This window comes from Anguilla anguilla, chromosome 9 (assembly GCF_013347855.1).
Source record: "Anguilla anguilla isolate fAngAng1 chromosome 9, fAngAng1.pri, whole genome shotgun sequence".
NCBI classification, from domain to species: Eukaryota; Metazoa; Chordata; class Actinopteri; order Anguilliformes; family Anguillidae; genus Anguilla; species Anguilla anguilla.
This window is the reverse complement of record NC_049209.1, coordinates 13,668-34,968: the sequence shown is the minus strand read 5'-3', so window position 1 is coordinate 34,968 and position 21,301 is coordinate 13,668. Positions and strand designations below refer to the sequence as shown.

General features: G+C 43.4%; 1 protein-coding gene and 1 long non-coding RNA gene across 3 annotated transcripts; one reads left to right on the top strand and one right to left on the bottom strand.

The window, feature by feature from the left end:
• The first annotated feature begins 748 nt into the window (after positions 1–748).
• On the top strand, positions 749–12,658 carry LOC118235077 (transmembrane protein 47-like). Of its 2 annotated transcripts, XM_035432066.1 has the most exons (4): positions 749–779; positions 5,488–5,598; positions 10,118–10,258; positions 11,790–12,658. In XM_035432066.1, the coding sequence occupies exons 1-4, from the start codon at positions 764–766 to the stop codon at positions 11,969–11,971; spliced, it is 450 nt and encodes a 149-aa protein (XP_035287957.1). In that variant the 5' UTR covers positions 749–763; the 3' UTR covers positions 11,972–12,658. The 2 variants fall into 2 exon arrangements, with proteins under 2 accessions (XP_035287957.1, XP_035287956.1); XM_035432065.1 differs by lacking the exon at positions 749–779 and having other exon boundaries at positions 5,133–5,598.
• A 2,005-nt stretch (positions 12,659–14,663) lies between these two features.
• On the bottom strand, positions 14,664–16,297 carry LOC118235078. The gene is made up of 2 exons (XR_004766784.1): positions 16,120–16,297; positions 14,664–15,839 (listed from the first exon to the last, which is right to left on the bottom strand). It is a non-coding gene; the product is annotated as an uncharacterized LOC118235078 (long non-coding RNA).
• Between the last annotated feature and the right edge of the window lie 5,004 nt (positions 16,298–21,301).

Sequence of the window (21,301 nt, the reverse complement as noted above, 5' to 3'; positions counted from 1 at the left end):
GCTTACGTTATTGCTCACCACAATCATTGTCCAGTTCAAAATTCTAAAGTACAAAGCTCCACTTCCGGAAACATGGCTGTGTGACCTGCGGTCTCCACATCCGCGCGCAGTGGGGCAACGGTGTGCTTCATTCGGTACAGCATCACTATTATTAAAGCAAGCAGAAACATGAATAAGCACGCAAAAAGCCCAAGATATGCGGAGAAACTCGGCAGCCCAGCGTCCGCTCGTCCCCTCAGAGCTGCGGTGCTGCTGAAAGTATATTCTTCGGCGTTGGTACTGGCCACGAACTTGTAGCGCGTGTCGGGTGTGGGAGCCAAGAAGTTCCTCCAGACGACCCAGTCGTTCAGCATGGTGGTGGACAGCCTTGAAGGTGTTGTTTTGATTTAACTATATTAAACACGGTTGCTGTGAAGATGGGAGCCAATGTTTTAATCCATCCGTAGATGTCCCGCTGTCGATACACTTAAAATTAAATGTAATTACAAAATGTAGGAAAAAAACGGCAGAACTCAGTCTTGTCTGGAATAATAATAATAATAATAATAATAATAATAATATATTTTTGTTATTCGAGAGGACTGAGCACGAGAGGGTAAGTGCGCCAACAATGTTAAGCGAAGGTCTTGTCGCGTCTTGTCACGCCAGTGTAAGCGCTGCTTCCACGTTGCTTTCTTCGTCTGGACTCATCTGACTGTACATCCTTCTCCTCTATAACCAGAAGAAGCTATTTGTTTTTTGTAGTATGTATGTATAGCCAAACATGATGCAAAGACAAAGTAAGTATCCGTGCTGCAGTGTCGTCAGCCTCTTTCCTCAACTGCGTTTAAACAATTCATGAATTAAAGGCACTATTTCTAAGATAAGACATCACCATATTTAAAGTTGTATCGCTAAAAAAATAAGTGTATTCATATACCGAGAAAACATACCTCGGTGCGTTCACAGTCTGAACACGCTGCCCATAAATACGACGGTTTATATTTGTTGTCGTGTCCTGCAAATATAAAATAAAATCAGGACAAATGTACCAGAAATCTGGATTTAAATAAATTACAAAATTAAACAATTAAATAAATGAAAAGTATTTGTTTACTGCATCTGAGTAAATACTTGTTCTGTATATTTGTGTTCACGAATTCGTATTAATGGACAGCCATGCCCTCAATTTTATACTGTTTATACGGAGACGTCCATAAAGTTTGGGACAAAGACAATTTTTCCTGATTTGGTGCTGGATTTTCCACCATTTTGGATTTGTAATAAAATAATTCACATGCGGTTAAAGTACAGATTCTTAGCTTTTATTACAGGGTGTTTTTATATATTTTGGTTTTACCATATTGTAATTACAGCACTCTGGAGTACAGAGTCAAATAAAGAAAAGGTTTATTTGTCCTAAACATTATGGAGGTCACTGTATTTATTTGAACTGGCATTATATTTAATCTCCTATTTCCTCAAGTTTTTTTTATTTATTTTATTTTTTTACAGGATTCGCTGCCAACATTCTAATATTTCAACCCAAACTACAAGAGCAGCACAAAATATGTTCAGTACAGTATACTGAAGTGAAATTCTAAAAACATAATTTAGTGGGACAATTTATGGCTATATTATATAATCAAAGTAAACCAAACATAAAAAATGTGGTGATAGTGTCATTGCATACAGCCAATTCTAAATTACCCATAGGTATAAATATGAGTGAATTGTGTGTGTGCCCTGCGATGGATTGGCGGCCTGTCCAGAGTGTATTCCTGCCTCTCACTCAATGCATGCTTGGATAGGCTCCAGCACCCCCCACGACCCTGCCCAGGATAAGTGGGTAAAGATAATGGATGGACCCTGCCCAGGATCAGCGGGTATGGATAATGGATGGGCCCTGTCCAGGATAAACATGTATAAATAATGGATGGATGGATAGAGACATGAACTTTGACAGTCTGGTCAGGTTTACTTGGAGGCTAAATATAATATAAACCCAGTCACCTATAAATAGCACTAACTTCCACAGCACATGTCCACCTTTCCCAAAACTTGGCGTACATAATCTCATGGATGATCTCCAGAAATTTCAATCTTGATAGATTTACCACCCTTTTGAATTTTTATAAATCTTTTTTGCTTTTAGACCAATCTGCACCCAAATCAATGTCAATGTTTCTTGAAGCAAGATGGACTCTAAACCAGTCCAAATGGATAACCAACATGACCACCATGAACCAATTAACTTGAAAATGGACAGAACTTGAAAATTACATTGTAATTGCAATGTAATTTGGTATTTGTGTTAGAGAGAGGCTTCCCTACATATATCTATAGGCATATTCCAATAGACCAGAAGGGGGCATTACAAATCCCAAAACATTTTCAGAAACCAAATGTAAACAGCCTGTATGGTCTGGGCACACACGCGTGTCCAAATATGAAGTTTTGTGGGAATTTGTCCAGGGGGGCAAGGACTGAACATATATTTAATACAAATTCATCCTAAAATGGCACAATGGTGAATGAAGGAGTTTTCAGTTTCTGCATACTAAGGTAAATGAATCGGCATATCAGAGTGCCATTGACTTAGTTGTGCCCTGAAAATGGTGTGGAGCACAAAACAAAATGAGCAACTTTAAGCTTTTACAGCTGTCTGCTGTATTTCATGGTTTGTGTGTATTACAGGCATTTAGCAGACGCTCTTATCCAGAGCGACTTACAACTTTTTTATATAGCATTTTTACATTGTATCCATTTTACACAGCTGGATATATACTGAAGTAATTCAGGTTAAGTATCTTGCTCAAGGGTACAACGGCAGTGTCTTATCCAGGAATCCAACCTATGACCTTTCGGTTACAAGCCCAGTTCCTTACCCACTGTGCTACAATGCCACCCATGTTCATTTTCAGTTCATTTCATTTTGTGACTCACAAGAGGAGTAAACTCACAGACTGTGAGAGAATTCGCCCTGCTGCACAGACAGAAACTGTGAGAGAATTCGCCCTGCTGCACAGACAGAAACTGTGAGAGAATTCGCCCTGCTGCACAGACACAAACTGTGAGAGAATTCGCCCTGCTGCACAGACACAAACTGTGAGAGAATTCGCCCTGCTGCACAGACACAAACTGTAAGAGTATTCACCCTGCTGCACAGACACAAACTGTAAGAGTATTCACCCTGCTGCACAGACACAAACTGTAAGAGTATTCACCCTGCTGCACAGACACAGACTGTGAGAGTATTCACCCTGCTGCACAGACACAGACTGTGAGAGTATTCGCCCTGCTGCACAGACACAGACTGTGAGAGTTTTCGCCCTGCTGCACAGACACAGACTGTGAGAGTATTCGCCCTGCTGCACAGACACAGACTGAGAGAGTATTCGCCCTGCTGCACAGACACAGACAGAGAGTATTCGCCCTGCTGCACAGACAGAAACTGTGAGAGTATTCACCCTGCTGCACAGACACAAACTGCAAGAGTATTCACCCTGCTGCACAGACACAGACTGAGAGAGTATTCGCCCTGCTGCACAGACAGAAACTGTGAGAGTATTCACCCTGCTGCACAGACACAAAGCAGCTGAAAGACAGCCTGCTAGAAGCCTCTCTCTTCTTTTGTTCACAGATAGAGGCGTCTGTGTCATTCTCCTCAGCCTGCTTTCCGTGCCGGCACTGCTCTGCATGAAGAACAGACCCTGATAGATGCTCCCCAGCCTTCCATAATAAATCAGGCCAAAACAAAGTGCTCTGTCCCCAGAGCCCGTTCCTCCTCTCCCCCGACCTCTTTATTGCAGTGTCAAACCTGCCTGTGATCCTCTGTGCTATGACGAGAGAGGAAAGGTCATGTGACCTGTCAATGGCTCCTGCACATGCAGCAAGAAAACACAGAATAAGAGCCATGTGATTGTGTGTGTGTGTGTGTGTGTGTGTGTGTGTACGAGTTTGTGCGTGCATGTATGCTTGCATGCAATGTGTGTGCGTGCATGCGTATGTGTGCGTGCGTGCGCGTTCCCGCATGTGTGCGCGTACATGCACGTGTGTGTGCGTGCATGTGTGCGTGCGCATACCTGCATGTGTGCGTGTGCGTTCCCGCATGTGTGTGCGTTCACGTACCTACGTGTGCGTGCCTTTGTGTGTGTTCGCGTACCTGCACATGCGTGCGTGCGTGCATGTGCAGGGTAGCAGCTGATCCTGAGGACTGTGACTTGTTGACCTGCTTCTGTTCTCCCAGAGCCGGACCAGTGCTGGTACTAGGGGACTGAAAGCTGCTGCTCAGCATGCTGATGCTATGGCCACTGGAGCAGCACTGGAAACAAGTGTGTGACCCTCCATAAAATATCCTATGGCTGGCTGTGAACGCAGCAAAGTATTAAAAACGCTTCAGCAAAGAATTCAGATTTCAGTTTCCTGGACCTTTAAATTGTTTACCTGAGCTCCATTTCTGATACTGAGCTTGTTCTTTATTTAGATTATTTTCCCAACCACATAAAGAAACCCACTCTGACTGTATTATTAACATTAAATTAAATTAAATTGAAGGACAGAGCCACAAGACCCCAAAGGAACCGGCTAAAGGTGGGACTGAGTAAGGGACTGTGAGTAAGGGCCGAACTGGAGTTCAACTGGGGCTTATGCTAATAAAATACCTCCAGTTCAACTGGTGCTGATGCTAATAGAACACCTCCAGTTCACTTACACAGGCACTATGTTCAAACAAACTCAATTTATGGCTTCAGCAAAGAACTTTGTGTGGATATTTTATGAATGTAGTTTTTGGGATCTTTTTGATTCATTCACAGGTGTTTATAAAAGATGAGCCCAACATTTTAGTTGAAAGAAACAAAGGCTTGCATGTTGTTATCCAAATGGACAAAATCTGATGTACTTTGGCTATTTGAAAACTGCCACTTCATTCCTGGATGGTTTTCAGTTTAATAACCGGGTGACTATCCTTCTACCTTCTTTCTTCTTTGTTTGTAATTAGACTTTTTTCATGTCTGTAAATAAATCAGTTTCAGATAAGCCTAGTTTTATTTTATATATATAAAACTTTAGGAACACTCCTTCGATTTCATTGTGTATTTGATTTCAACAATTAGCTTTTCCTGCAAGTGCGTGATTGTGTGTGTTGTGCTCATGGTCCATATGGTATAAATGAGGACTAAAACATCATTTCTCATGGAAGTAAAGACGGGGGGTGTGGGAGCTTAACCATATGTCTATTGTCCAGCTGGCGGCGCAGAGAAAGTCTTAGCCGAGTGCGCAAACACTGCAGGAATACGGGCCCTTCTCCACGCTCCTGTCGTCTGTGGTACAGTTGAACTTTCCGTTTGCAGGGGGCGGAGGAATCTCTTAACATTCTCCTATTCACAGCTGGCGAATACAAACCCTTTTGAGATGAAAACATGTCTCTAAATGAAGTCAGCGTGTTCCGGCCATTCAAACTGATTGCAATACTTTGTGTGTTTCTCGCGTTGTGCCTGGACGTAGTGGCCGTACTGAGTCCAGCTTGGGTAACAGCGGAGCGCTACGCATTGTCGCTGTGGGAGTCTTGCAGGGAAGTCGACGGTGTCTGGATGTGCGTCTCGACTCTGAGCTCTGGTAAGCTCTTACGCTTTTGAAGTTATTTTCATTCGTCAAAACAGTCTTCCTGGTGTAAGCCATTTAACATCATGTATTTTATCAAGTAACGGTTGTCAGATAGTTGACATTAGTTGCACTCTTTTGATCACATACATCGCAGAACAGTGACGCGTGTCTGATTTGAAGAATACAATACATTCAAACTTGTAAACACAGCTTTATGCTGTCAGGTTATAGGAAGTAAGACACGCAGTATTGCGATCCACTGAGTCTAGAAGTGTATCACTCCCATTGACCAACGAGATCAAAATTCGGCTACTTCAGAGGGAGCTCAATAGTCTGCAATTGCGTGCGTGTTTTTCGTGTCTTCAGTAAGGTTTCCTTACGGACTTAATACTCCACAGTTTTTCGTGCAAACACAATTTAGCGATTATTAAATTGATTTGCCATGGTACAGGAGCAGTATGGAACACATGCGCATTCCGTGGCGTTTTATCGCGCCTGCCGTTCGAAGTGCTGTTCAATACACATCTTTTGCGTGTATTGGCTGTTAGTATTAGGGCCCTCACGCAGCACCCAGAATGTTAATTAGTCTGTTGCTGTCTTGATTTTGTGAGATCTGGGTACCACTCTGTGCTTCCATGCATGCGATTATTTTTTAGATTACTTTATCACTCATTTATGAAACGATGGAACTTGCCTTCTAGATGCACAGCAGGATATATCAGGACTTAACACAGCAGTGCACACCACAAATATACCATTATGCAATGCTAATAAATAGAAACTACAGATGATAAAATGACAGTAGTGGAGTAGACATTTGACATGTGGTAGTACCTATTATCACTAGTGTCCAGTACCTAATGTCAGTAGTGCAGAGTACCTGATATTACCCATTAGCACAATACAGGGTCTGTGTCGTGGCAGAGTAAACCTGAATGGATCCCTGTTAGAGGACCAAATGGCATTTATGCCTAACCTTTCGCATCCTATTGAGCATGGAATTACATCAATGTCAATGCTGCATGTTTCGTTTACATTGCATGCCTTCAGAGTTTTTAATCTGAGTAAATTGTGTGAAAACGTGTTGTATTTATTTAAATCATTTCACTGGAGATAAATGGAAGGGACAGTGAACCTGTCTCTGCATGTAAATTACTTGAATGCAAAAGAGATAGATGTTCATGTTAGAAATCTGGACCCAAGGTCTTGTGGTTTTATTCTGCATAAGATTGTTTCTGCTGCATCTGAACTCATGTCCTTGTTGTTGCAGTATATATTTATTTTACAATCTGTAAAGGGATGCAGACGAGTCTTTATTCATTGTATTCAGATTTTCAGCTTTTGAAACTGTATCAGACCTGTTCTGACAGGAACAATTAAAGATGGTCTCCTGCACCACCCAGTTTTAGTTTCTCTCTTATCACTGGGTATTGCCAATATGCAGGTGGCCTTTAAATATGGCTTAATATTGTTGCTTTTTGCTGTGTTGCAGTTAGTTCATTTTTTGAAAGCACAGCATTCCTGTAGGGAAGTAGTTATTTCATTACTTCCCCTGTATCCTCCAAGATGGAGGATTTATTTGGATACGTTTTAATCACCTTGTTGGATCTAAGATCCTTTCACAAAATGTAATAGGCCTTCAATGATTTATTGCTTCTGTGGAATTATTCATTCCTATTTCCCAGTTTAAACACTAAAATTGCAATTTATGATTAAATATTACGTTTATTTGGACTTATCCAATGCAATGTACAATTAGTGCATACCGAAGGTCATTGGACAACTATAAAACACAGATCTGATAAGGTACAATACTCATTATGTAACATGATTTACTGTGTTCATGGCTATAAATAAAGTTCACACAGTAAGCATAGGCTAGGTCAGAAAGTAATTTAAGTTAAACTAGGTGTGACAATGAGCTGCAACATCAAGATAATGATACAAAGCATAATATGGAGGTACATGTGTAACATGAAATTGCCACAGGAATAAGGTAGATGGGTACAGGTGGTAAGTGATCCTAGATTGGGAGTGCCCTGCAGGGTGGTGATGGTTAGTTAATCCAGGTACAGTCCGAAGAGATGCGTCTTCAGACTACGGCGATAGATGGGCAGTGACTGAATGGTTCGTAGAGGAACAGAAAGTTCGTTCCAGCACTGGGGCGCTAGGGTGGAGAAGCCAGATGGCAGGGAGTGTGAGTCGCCTTGCTGAGTGGTGGAGCAGGCGTGTAGCAGAGCGGAGTGGTGGAGCAGGAGGGTAGCAGAGCGGAGTGGTGGAGCAGGAGGGTAGCAGAGCGGAGTGGTGGAGCAGAGCAGAGTGGTGGAGCAGGCGTGTAGCAGAGCGGAGTGGTGGAGCAGAGCAGAGCAGGAGTGTAGCAGAGCAGAGTGGTGGAGCTGGAGTGTAGCAGAGCGGAGCAGGAGTGTAGCAGAGCAGAGTGGTGGAGCTGGAGTGTAGCAGAGCGGAGCAGGAGTGTAGCAGAGCAGAGTGGTGGAGCAGGAGGGTAGCAGAGCGGAGTGGTGGAGCAGAGCAGAGCAGGAGTGTAGCAGAGCAGAGTGGTGGAGCTGGAGTGTAGCAGAGCGGAGTGGAGGAGCTGGAGTGGAGCAGAGCAGAGTGGTGGAGCTGGAGTGTGGCAGAGCGGAGTGGTGGAGCTGGAGTGTGGCAGAGCGGAGTGGTGGAGCGGAGCGGAGTGGTGGAGCGGAGCGGAGTGGTGGAGCGGAGCAGAGTGGTGGAGCGGAGCAGAGTGGTGGAGCGGAGCAGAGTGGTGGAGCGGAGCAGAGTGGTGGAGCGGAGCAGAGTGGTGGAGCGGAGCAGAGTGGTGGAGCGGAGCAGAGTGGTGGAGCAGAGCAGAGTGGTGGAGCAGAGCAGAGTGGTGGAGCAGAGCAGAGTGGTGGAGCAGAGCGGAGTGGTCGAGCTGGCGTGTAGGATTGAATCGTGTCCTGTAAGTAGGCGGGGGTTGTCCTGTTGGCTGTAGTGTAGGTGAGGGTCAGGATTTTGAACCTGATCCTGGTAGCGACCGATAGCTAGTGGAGTGGCCTCAGCAGAAGGGTGATGAGAACTAAGGAAGGTTGGAGACAAATTGGGCAGCAGCATTGTCAACGGAGATTACATGGCTGTATGCTTGATTTTATGTACCCGTTAGTAATGGGTGTGGCTGAAATGGCCAAAACCACTAATTAGAAGGGGTGTGAAGCAGAGTGTGGGGAGAGAGCAGAAGCAGCTGAAGCAGAGTGTGGAGAGAGAGCAGAAGCAGCTGAAGCAGTGTGGAGAGAGAGCAGCTGAAGCAGAGTGTGGAGAGAGAGCAGCTGAAGCAGAGTGTGGAGAGAGAGGAGCAGCAGCTGGAGCAGAGTGTGGAGCAGAGCAGTGTGGTGGAGCAGGAGTGTGGCAGAGTGGAGTGGTGGAGCAGAGCGGAGTGGTGGAGCAGAGCGGAGTGGTCGAGCTGGAGTGTAGGATTGAATCGTGTCCTGTAAGTAGGCGGGGGTTGTCCTGTTGGCTGTAGTGTAGGTGAGGGTCAGGATTTTGAACCTGATCCTGGTAGCGACCGATAGCTAGTGGAGTGGCCTCAGCAGAAGGGTGATGTGAGAACTAAGGAAGGTTGGAGACAAATTGGGCAGCAGCATTGTCAACGGAGATTACATGGCTGTATGCTTGATTTTATGTACCCGTTAGTAATGGGTGTGGCTGAAATGGCCAAAACCACTAATTAGAAGGGGTGTGAAGCAGAGTGTGGAGAGAGAGCAGAAGCAGCTGAAGCAGAGTGTGGAGAGAGAGGAGCAGCAGCTGGAGCAGAGTGTGGGGAGAGAGAGGAGCAGCAGCTGGAGCAGAGTGTGGGGAGAGAGGAGCAGCAGCTGGAGCAGAGTGTGGGGAGAGAGAGGAGCAGCAGCTGGAGCAGAGTGTGGGGAGAGAGAGGAGCAGCAGCTGGAGCAGAGTGTGGGGAGAGAGAGGAGCAGCAGCTGGAGCAGAGTGTGGGGAGAGAGAGGAGCAGCAGCTGGAGCAGAGTGTGGGGAGAGAGAGGAGCAGCAGCTGGAGCAGAGTGTGGGGAGAGAGAGGAGCAGCAGCTGGAGCAGAGTGTGGGGAGAGAGAGGAGCAGCAGCTGGAGCAGAGTGTGGGGGGAGAGAGGAGCAGCAGCTGGAGCAGAGTGTGGGGAGAGAGGAGCAGCAGCTGGAGCAGAGTGTGGGGAGAGAGAGCAGCAGCTGGAGCAGAGTGTGGGGAGAGAGAGCAGCAGCTGACTTGACTCATGATGGAATGGTTGTTCTTGAATGCATAGTTGCACTGTGGTCTGGCACCCCAAAGTTATAATGTGTAAATATTTAAAGGTCTAAAGGCTTGTTTCCACTTGGAATTATAACTATAACAAAGACTAATCAATTCTAAAATGCATCCTAATTGAAATGTATGGATGTGTCTGAATTAAAATGGTAACTAAAAATAAGCTAGTATAATAATGCCCATCATCTGGATAACCCTCAGAGTGATCTGTGGAGTTATATTATTGTGCCTTAATGGCCTACTGTTCCCTCCTACTTTCCAGACTGGCAGATTGCAACCCTGGTGCTGCTGCTTGCTGGTGCGGCACTGACTCTGCTGGCCTTCCTCATCGCCCTGATCTCACAGTGCAAGGGCACACACAGGAAGCACTATCGCACAGTGGCCATCTTCCTCTTCACAGCAGGCAAGAGCTAACCCATACAAAGACCCTTTCCCTTTCCAAAATGCTCACATGGGGCTCACAGTTCCCCTTTTTCACACCAAAACATTCTGCTACTAATCGTAACCCACACCAAACTCCTACCTTCATCCATCCTGAACACTAACACTCAAACCCCTCCCCATCCATCCTGAACTCGTAAGATGACCCTCACCCTCAGCCTCTGAATACATCGTGCTCTTTGCGGTTGTATTAAACCAACACAACACTGCTTACCCTGACTCAATACAAACACTGCAATCCTGATCTAACTGCTGCCTGTCCTGCAGACCACTGAATCTTTTCCACTGGAAGGGAGATAGAGAGAGACAGAGATACTAGTTAGATACTGCAGATGTTGGTTATATCACAAACTTTGCTGAGAATCTCCATTGAAACAAGTATATCTATGACAGCAAGTTTGATGTACTGCAGTGTAATCTTTTGGAGTTGGTTTCTACCATGATGTAATGGCAGGAATTTAAGAAGAGCTCCAACTTAAGTAGGAGTTGTTTTCTTTTCAATAATGGCTGCTATGGGTGGGGGGGTTGCTGTGCTGCAGTTGGATGTTTTTCTGTAGAAACACAAAACCCCAACCCACAATATCCCACTGAAGGCAGGAGAACGGGACTGGAAGCACTTTTATAGGAGCAATCTGCAGTCGATCACAGAAACAGAGCTGTGTGCCCAGAAGAGGCGGCCACAGAAACCACACTTTCCTAATGAGGAGAGGAATGTGACTCCCTCATGGACAATATTCCTCCGTAACTCTGCTCTCTGAGCTGTCCTCATTGCTGTTATGCAAGTTCTACATCCAAAGCATTGTTAAAAATCATTGTTACACTTTTACCAAAATGAACACGAGACATTTTGGTGTGAGGGTATAGCAATTAAAGATGAGCGTTTTTTTCACATTTATCCACAGAAACCATGCTGCGTATTGTTGACTGGCTAAAGTAAATGATTACCTATGGAAAAATATGTCTGCTTACATACATTCAGAAATGTAATTCCGTATGTATTTTGAGAAGCCAATGTATTTACTTTAAACTTTGCACTTATATACAGGATGTGTCATTTATTTAAAGGGCACCACACCATCAGCAAAAATAACCATGTGCATTCACTTTAGAGAGATGTCCATACGTCCAACATCTGAGAGATACAGTAGCACATATCAATCTCTGCCTCTTCGGAACTGATTGCATTCTTAGCAGTGTTTGATTAGCTGCTGTACACAGTCTTAGTGAGGTAGAGACCCCAGAAAGGGAGAGCACCTCCACAGCCAGTCCAGTCTCCTGCAGCCTCGGTGCTCCAGGGTCCTCCTGGGAGAGCTGGACATCAGCCCTTCATAGGGGGTGGTCCCTCATAGGGGGGTGGTCCTTCATAGGGGGGTGGTTACTCATCAAAAACAGCTCAGCTGCAGTGCATTGAGGTTTTTCTGGGAAATGGGAACAGTGTGTATTTCCTGGTGTGTATCCCAGTGCTCACCCGGTTTCTCTTCTCTCCTGTTCAGTGGTGGCCCAGGCCTGCGCTCTATTCCTCTACCCCATCAAGTTCATGGACAGCACAGTCCTGCAGACCTACCATGAATTCAACTGGGGCTACGGCCTGGGCTGGGGGGCCACCATTTTCATGCTGGGAGGGGGCATCCTCCTCTGCCTTCGGACAGACATGTATGAAGATGCCATGTACTGACCATACACACAAGCACGCACGCGCGCACACACACACACACACAAGCTGTGGTTATTAATAGGCTGGGTAGATGGTCCTATTCTTAGCTATAGCTGTTGGCTGCCCTGCAGGAGCACTGAAGATTGAGGAGCAGTTGGAAGGACAGAGACTGTCCTGCTAACGCCCCAAAAGCCCATTTCAGGGTTGACCCAAACCCAAACCCAAACCCCAACCCCACCTGAGGGTTGACCCAAACCCCAACCCCAACCCCACCTGAGGGTTGACCCAAACCCCAACCCCAACCCCACCTGAGGGTTGACCCAAACCCTACCCCACCTGAGGCTGGGCACCACGTCTGAGGGCAGAGGTGTCAGTCACATCACCTCCTTCTCTCATGGGTCTGATATTAAGCTTTCCCACTCAGCCTTTTCCCTCTGGGTCTCTAAAGTAACATCCTCTTAATGTTGTATAGTTTTTATGAATGTATTTAATTAAATATTCATATATTAATATTTTGTTAACAGCATAGCATAACTGCTCTCATCGAACTCTGACTTGGTGTTCAAAGCACCCTTTTATTTGTCTGTTTATGAACATGTTACATGTTTGCAGAGAGAGGGATTCTGCTCTTTGTATAATTGAAACTTTTTGCTCCTAATGACTTACTGTACTTAGGAAATTAAAAATAAAAGGTGTCAATGATTTATACATGGAGTTAATGACTTAATACTCAGAGCTAGATGAGTGATGTGATTTTATTACTTCCATAAATCATAATTTTTGATTTTATATCAATGTCAACTGAGTTTCTCAGTACACTAGTCATTTTTTTCTCCATTACACCATTGTCACTCAAGTCAGAAAATACACAGTACCTGGGAGATAAACTGAGTGCTGTAATTTTATCTATTAATGTGAAATTATGAAATGTGTAAAACACAGTACAAACATGTGAAAACATGAGTGAGATCTCTAACCTGGCAGGGGACTTATTTCCCACAATCCCCAGCTTTGTTTGCAGTGATTAAGAAGGAAGCCATTTTATACTAGCAGCTCTGCCCCAGCCTGGCACTGCAGGGAAAGCTGCTGCTGAAACTAAAGGCCCCTGCACCCCTGGAATAGGAATGCTAATTTAAAATACCTCCTGAGAAGTATGGCAGGAATGTCCTTCTCTGAGGAGAGTAGGCGTGTTCGCTAATTATAGCTGCACCACACATGAGCGAAGTGGCATTGCAAAAAATAAGCACTGACTTCACCGCTGGTCACTGGAATGAGCTTATGGCAAACCCAGGAGATTATGAACCCAAAAAACACCACACAACTGCAGCCGTTTTAGATTTAAGATCGAGTTAATAACATGGACTGCACAGATGTCTGGGTAGACAGATCAGAGTTCAGGACAGATAGAGATGTTTGAGTTTGGGGTAGGACGGGGTTAGTGTTAGTCTGTCTTCTCAAATGTAATGTTCCTAGCTGTTTATAAATTAAATTCTATGGTTTCTCAATCTAGCAAAGTCACTCACCCTCAACCCAACCTCTGGGCTGGACTTCAGCTGGAAGAAAGACTTCGAGACCACACTATATACACAGCACAAAATTCATTGTATCTGTGATAGCTAGTTTTCTGTCTAATGGCCAATGGCCTTAATCAATACTTTATTTCAAAAGATGAAATGAACTTCCAAGTTCCCAGAGACTTAAATGTCTTACTAGATAACCGTAAGACATAACACACCATGCCCTTTCCATAATGACAAATCTGGCAGAAGACACACAGCTCTGAGAAATCACAATGAGCTTAACAGTGGCAGCTGCTGCATAATATAGGCTAACCAAAAGACAAAAGGATAACTAAATGAAATAGGGGTATATATCCTTTTATTTACATCCAAATGTTAGTTCAGCCATAAAGTGTTGATTTTCTTGGTGTTTGGTTTTGATATATTGAAACCTTAACATCGCAAGCTTTAACTTATAAAAAACAGAACCGCAGTTCAAGTTTTGCTTTACTGCTAAAATTTAGTTGAGTTAAAGCTTGGGCCAAAATTCCAACTTCATTTCAGAAAGACAAAGAACCTAAGCCTTGACCAGTGGAAAGAACAAATGAAGCGTTTTTCCGGTTTCCAGTTCCAGTTTTACAGTTACAGGGGCTCATTTCACACGCTGCTCAAGGCTCACCCCTGACCCCAGCAACTGCAGGGGAGGGGCAAGGCACTCTGCCCTATAGCACGACACCCTGCTGTGACCTAACCAATCAAAGGTGACTTGAGCACAAACACCCCACTGGTATATTCCTTCTATATCACATGTCCATGAAAAGCAGAGAGAACATTTTATGGATATTCAGATTAGATTTCAGCTTCAGATTTTGATCAGATCTTTTTCATAAATTCTCCATCTGATATGGTATTTTACCAACTTTACCAACAGAAACTTCATTGTAATATTTAACAAATTCCTTGCATTTATATGGTGGTTTTCCGCACCACCCAGTGACACAGTATTAATTTATGTATTTAGGTAATAATACTGTAACTGATGGTATAATGATATTTTCAAATAATAGCTCTTGATGTTTTCAAAGATTTTATTCTACCGCCTTGCTAAATTAATTCCTCCACTGAAATCTGTGAAGGTATCTTTCAGAGACATGAAAATTGACTTTCCTCCTCCATCTAGTGGACATATGGAAAAGAGACCCACTGTAGAACACTGATTGTGCAACAGTTTATTGCCCAACCCTGGGAATTGAAAAGTGGCAGGATCATTTGAATAGCATCTGTTTTTGGAACACCACGTTTTGCAGGGTGTCAGAATTACCTGCTGAATGTCTGAAAAAAAATAAATGTAGATCTGATTGTGGCAGGCTTTCATATAATTACACCTGGACAGTTTCCTATCTGTCATGCATATTTCTGATCCCCTTCTTTCCCCCCTGCAGGTACTGTTGTCAGTGGTTCAAATATTCCTCCCTATTCCAGAATTCTGTGATTGCATTAAAAACACCAATGAACAGGAAACAAAACATACAGACCCTTCTAATAGAAGCAAGATAAGTGATAAGGTAAAAGACCTGGGCAACTTACAAAACACTTCTATCAGCTACTTGGTCCTGTTGTACTGTTCATGCTGTTCTGTGCATGCAGCTCATATTTTGTTATGGAACACAGCAACCATTAAAATTCAAAAGGGTAATCAATCAAAAAGCCATGAATTCACCTATGTATTCAGAGAGATCAGCAACCCATCATATCTGTACTCTGAGACAGTGCAACCTGATCTGGTGTGCAGTCTTCCCTGCCACCAGGGGGCAGCAACAGGATCAGCCCTGCTCTTTGATTCTTTGCAGTGACAGATTCCAGTTACTGACAGCTGAGGGCAGAAGCCAGGAGGCCAGGATTTCTCTCATAACATGCCTGCAGAAGTAAAGATTGAGCTTCTGAGCACAAATAATGACGTCATAAACCTACAGCCTTGAAGGACTGTGCTGCAAAGTTTGAAGAGGAAGCTCCCTAAAAATCCAGAAACTGGTTCACCGTATGGAAAGTGGGAATCTATTGTCCATGCTATACATTATAGTCCGTCATTTTGAGAATGAGGAATAATTTCATACATCAAAATGTCTACGATGATTTGTGAATGACTTTTTCTTTCTAACCCTGATGCTATAAACTACTTCTGCAACAGTTACGACAAGAAGTCTCTTTCGTATCACAAATTGGAGACTTGGCACCTGTGCAATGTTGTGCATTCCCAGTATCCATTGCATGAGGCTGATTACGAAGTGCTACAATCGGCCTCCAGTCTCGCTCATTGAAAATAGCGGCGTCCCATCGTCTATTCAGAGCTGACGCACTGAAGTGAAGCACCATGTTCCAGCAGAAGAATCCTGCATTATAAACAGTGACATGTTGCAAACTGCCACAAACAGCTATGTAATCATACTTTCAAATGCTTCCACGTTTTCACATCAACTATTTTCTCCTTCAACAATCCATTTTATGATTATGTAATAATATTTGAATGATGCAATCATATTCTATGGCAAAGGCAAAATCGTTTTGTTTAAGAATAGTTTTGTTCAATGTGATATAGCTTGAGAGTTTGGGAGCTATTCTCTCTTCCCCATGTCCACGAAAGAGAAGTAATAAACAAAGGAAGTACATCACCATGGCAATATGGCCCGACGGCCTGCACAGCTCAGGGTCGTCCTTCCTCTGAGGGGTCAGATCGGCACCTGATCTGAACATGGAGCGGCTCCCCAGGCTCTTCTCATAGCCTCCTCCCACATGAAGTCAAATATTACCCTGAGAGGGGGAGGCAATCCTGTGCAGCCTTGACCCTGCAGACAACTCATTATGCTGAACGGAGGAAAAAGGAGACCTGCACCACTACCTCCAGAACTACATGTGTACGGTTATCAGTTAAGTGAAATGTTTTCCTCAGTCATTGAGTTTGGTTGCAGTGAGCAAAAACATGATTCTTAGCTTGTGTGCAATCAGAACAATTGAGTATAACAAATAGTTTAAACAAATTTAATATACAGATAAAATCTCAACAAGGTGAAGTGATCACAAAACATGCAGAATGTTGGGCTTAGGGTTAGGTCGGGTTTAGGGTTACGTGATGCCCACAGTATAGTAGTCTGGGCCAGTAAATGGACTGCATTTATATAGCACTTTTATCCAAAGCGCTTTACAATTGATGCCTCTCATTCACCCATTCACACACACACACACACACACACACACACACACAACGGTGAAAGGCTGTCGCGCAAGGTACCAATCAGCTCGTTGGGAGCAATTAGGGGTTAGGTGTCTTGCTCAGGGACACTTCGACACGCCCAGGGTGTGGGATCGAACCGGCAACCCTCCGACTGCCAGACAAACCCTTTTACCTCCTGAGCTATGTTGCCCTGAGTGGAGTGCAGTGGCATAGCCAGAGGAGCCAGTGCTCAGTAATTACTTTGCTCTGACTGAGAATACACAACAGGGAAGGACAGTAGGACAGGACAGGCATATGCTGAACAGTGTTCCTTTGGTTATACATTAGCTACTCCTAATGACACATGGTGTCACCCCGAGCCAGCCACCATCAATAGTAAGAGATCTCATTTAACCAGTTTTTTCTTGTGATTTGCACTGTGAAAAAAATAATCTGAATTACAGGAAACCCAAGTCTCTTCAGATATTTTACACAGGTGTGACTTGATAACCCACAAACATTATTTAAAGTTCCAGTTCCATAGACATCAGTTCAGATTCAATCTCAGTGTTTCAGGGAAGAAAATGTAATTGTTTGAACTGTAAGCATAAGATTTAATACACTCAAAATTAAACCAAATCACACTGGATAATGGTCTGTCCTCAAATGAAATATGCTAACAATAACTTAACACAGAAATGTAATATGAAATCACAGTAAAAACACTTTTGCGATAATAATGTGTGTTGATCAGGTGTTCATGATGGAAGAAAGGTGTTAGCAGCTTTCAACATGTCCATGGTGTGAGCAGTCATCCATTATTGTTAAATAGTGAAGATTTATTTATGTATTCATTCAGGTTAACCTGGAATGTTAGAAACAAGCAAGCAAAATTAATGCAATATCAGACATGCATCCACTTTACACAGCAAAATAGCAATTGAGAAAAACACCAGCAGTCATAATACTTAACATACATATTAAATTGTATAATATTATGACCACAAACACACATGTACATACATGCGCACACATATACATACACACACACATCCATGCACATGAACAAAAACACACACGCACGCAAAAACAAGCACAAATACACACGTACAAACAAACACACGCACAGCAGGGCTGAGCATGTCCAGTTCCCACCCTAATTTGGAATGGAAAACAGTCTGTAGGTCTTGTATTGCCAGTCTGCTACTTTTGAGACCACAAACTACAGCTAAACTTGCCTGGAGTTGGAGGAATACCTTTCATATACAGCTTTAACATGCAGTCAATGGGCACCCAATCCACCAGCGGGGGTTGTTAGGATCCCTAATAGACTGAACCCTCCCTAACCCTGACCCCAGTGCAGCTCTATGGAGACCCCAGCCACAGTTGGCACTAGCACAGTCCGGATCGGATCCGGGACTGTAGGGCTCATCCAGGTGCCACAGGGTGTCTTCTGCAGTTAGTGGTAAATTAAAATAGTCAGCTGAATCATGATGATATAATCTCTCATTCCTCTTAAATTCTGATTTTATTTTTGAATAGAACCCAGAAATAAGTTGACCTAGTTATATCGATATTTTGTAGAAGTCATTCCTGTACCTTCCTGTAAAATTCATTGTTTAGCGCAAGGAGAAAGCTTTAAAAAAAACAAGAGAAACCTACTTAAATATAACAAACAAAATTGTGTAGAAATTCAACTAAACTTCCATAGTATTCTATCAACAAATGTGCTGTGGATGAATTGGTCCTCTCCCCCGAAGCTCAGACGAGACTGGCCTTGTCCCCGTGGCTTTATCTTTTATCTTTTTATCTTGTACAGGCTGTGAACCACACACCTGAGCCTCTGACCTTGTGTCTGAAAGAGGGAGTGCACATATAAACATGCAAAAATTGCCTGTGCTAAAAAAAATGAAAGCACTGCATTGAGTAAATGCCCGAGTTGTGCTTTCGTGTTGAATAACTTGAGTAAACATTTTTCTTCATTTTGTAAATTGACCTTTCAGAAACAGCACTACTGTTCTATAATCACATCTCTCACTCCCACTATCTATCCTGAGTACAACCTCACTATGCTGCAAGATTCAGCTCAGGGATCTCACCATTTTTTTTCATTTTCTCATAAAACACTTAAACATGTGATGAGAAACTAAATGTATATGGCTGCCTGAAACTAGCCTTCCTACCTACATTAAAATTATGTGGACCTTTTAGGTGAAGTAGTTCCTTCTAATCCTAACTCATTACAGTGTCATATAGCTATATAGTATAGTTACATATAGCATGTGAAACAAAACACATTTTCAAAGTACAAAAATGGAGAAAGCTACCACCTTTTAGGTTTTTAGAAATTCTTGGGACTACCAAGTAGCCTGCATCTTGAGAATAGAGTGACCTTGTGGGCTTATAAGGTAGGAGCAGGTTGGTTATGTACACTGGTGCACATCCATGAGCCAGAGCTTTAAAGGTCAGGAGCAAAACCTTGAAATCTATCCTATTCTTAGCCTGGTAGCCAGTGATCATTAGTAACCTTGTTAAGTACGGTTTCTGTGCTGTGGCGGGGTCTAAACCCTGATTGGAATATTTCAAGGATATCGTTAGAGCTAAAGTATGCACTAAGTTGCTTAGCAACAGTTCTCCCATAATTTCAAAAATGGAAGGATTTGGTTTCTTCAATAATGGCTTAATTGACACTTTTAGTGACTCAAGTACATATCCTGTTAGTAGGGATGTGTTAATGACTTTTAGCAAGTGCTGGCCTAGTACAGGAAAGCGTTCTTGAACCCAGTTTGAAGGAATCGGATCGAGCAGACAGGTAGTTGGCATCCATGCCAATGGGCGTAAAACAGTTTAGCGCTGCTGTCTGTACATCTTCCTGTTGTAACCAAGCACTGGCCTGCTTATTCATACTAGCAGGAGTAATGTATGATTGAGGAGACAGTTTGGAGATCTGGTCTCTAATAGGCTAAATTTTCTGATCGAAAAGTTCATAAAATCATTGCTGATATACATTTTTCCACAGTACTAAATAAAAATTTTGGGTTACATTTGTTTTGTTCAATTCGTTTTGAGAAAACAGGCAGACGTAGCAGATGCAAGAGATGGCTTGTCCTGAAGAAGGCTATTTTTCCATGCAAGACGAAATACTCCTAGTTTGACCGCCATTTTTGCTACAATTTTTTTGTAGACTGCTTCAGGGCCCGGGTGGTGTCATTGTACCAAGGAGTGTGATTTCTACTACTACTTAGACTACTACTTTTAAGAGGGGCAACTACATCAAGTGTTTCTGAGAGTAAGAGTTAACTGGTTAGTCAATTGGTGCAGTGCTACTTCAGCCTTTTCCTCACTGTAGAGAAATAAATTACTCAGGAACCGTATTTATAAACTTAGGAATGACCTCAGGGTTTTATGATCGGCTGTAGTAATGTCTAGGCTCTGATACAGGGGGATTGTATGTCTTAATATTAAACGTAATGAGGAAATGATCAGATGTTCAGGTGTTTCATCCTTAAGGTAAGTATAATTCTTTAAACTGTTCATCTTTCTTCTACGTGAAGACCCGCTGGTCTTTTCCCAAAATGCAACAATTTAGGGGGGTGAAGAAATCTGAGAGCCCAAACTGTTCTTGGTTAGTCCAATTCACATGTGTAGTGCATGATGGTCTGGTGTGTGGGTGGTGCTAGTCACCAGTAGAAAATTGGGCACCATTTAAGGTCTGTGGCCCCAGACCACCACACCCTGCGTGCTGTCCAAGTGGACCCAGGGGGGCTGGATACTTACCTTGCTAGACCCAAGTGGTTTTTGTTAACACCGCTAGGTAGCCCAACCACCCGAGTCAAGCCTGAGAAGGGTCTACATCTTGGGGCCTGCTCCAGTCTCCCCCAGATCAGATACAAGCGATACGTACCAGTCTGGGTTAACCTAGAGATGGGGGCGATTAGGGAATTAAAACAAAACAATCAGTGGGTAAAGTGACAATGGTATGAACTGGGGAATTACAATTGGGGCCCCGCCAGGAATAGGCTGTGGCTGCATAGCTACTAGGACAGGGATCGAGAGCCCATGCAGTCATGGGGGGGGGGACAACAATACCCACCTATCAAGAGCCAGCCCATGTAAAGTGGGGTCTCAGCTAATTGACAGGACCTCATTGCTCTTACTAGCTGGAAGCGGGCCAGAGCACATTACTTCCCGACATATCTTTTTAGCCACTGCACACAATGATTGTTGAGGTGGACAAGATGTGGAAATTCTTTTGTGCTGAATTAAATGGCTGGGGTAAAAATGTAGTCTCCATGGGGCACCCGGTAAGAATGCATGAAAAATTCTGTTTCTTCAATAAAGTTGAATACAACCTGCTTCCTTTGTCCTCAGAGATGGTATGTGTGTGTGGTTCTATAAACATACAAAACAATGGCATAACATCAATCACAAATGTACTATAATAATTAGAATTACTATTAACATACATAAAGGGAATATTACATGCATGTCATTCATACATTTAATTAACAGTGAACTCCAATATTACACACAAGCAATATGAAGCTCTGAAACTAACCAGTACAATGGATCACAATTATCAGCGAGTAACACTCCCAGTTAAAGATAATAATCAGAGTAACTGACAACAATGAATAAACGTAA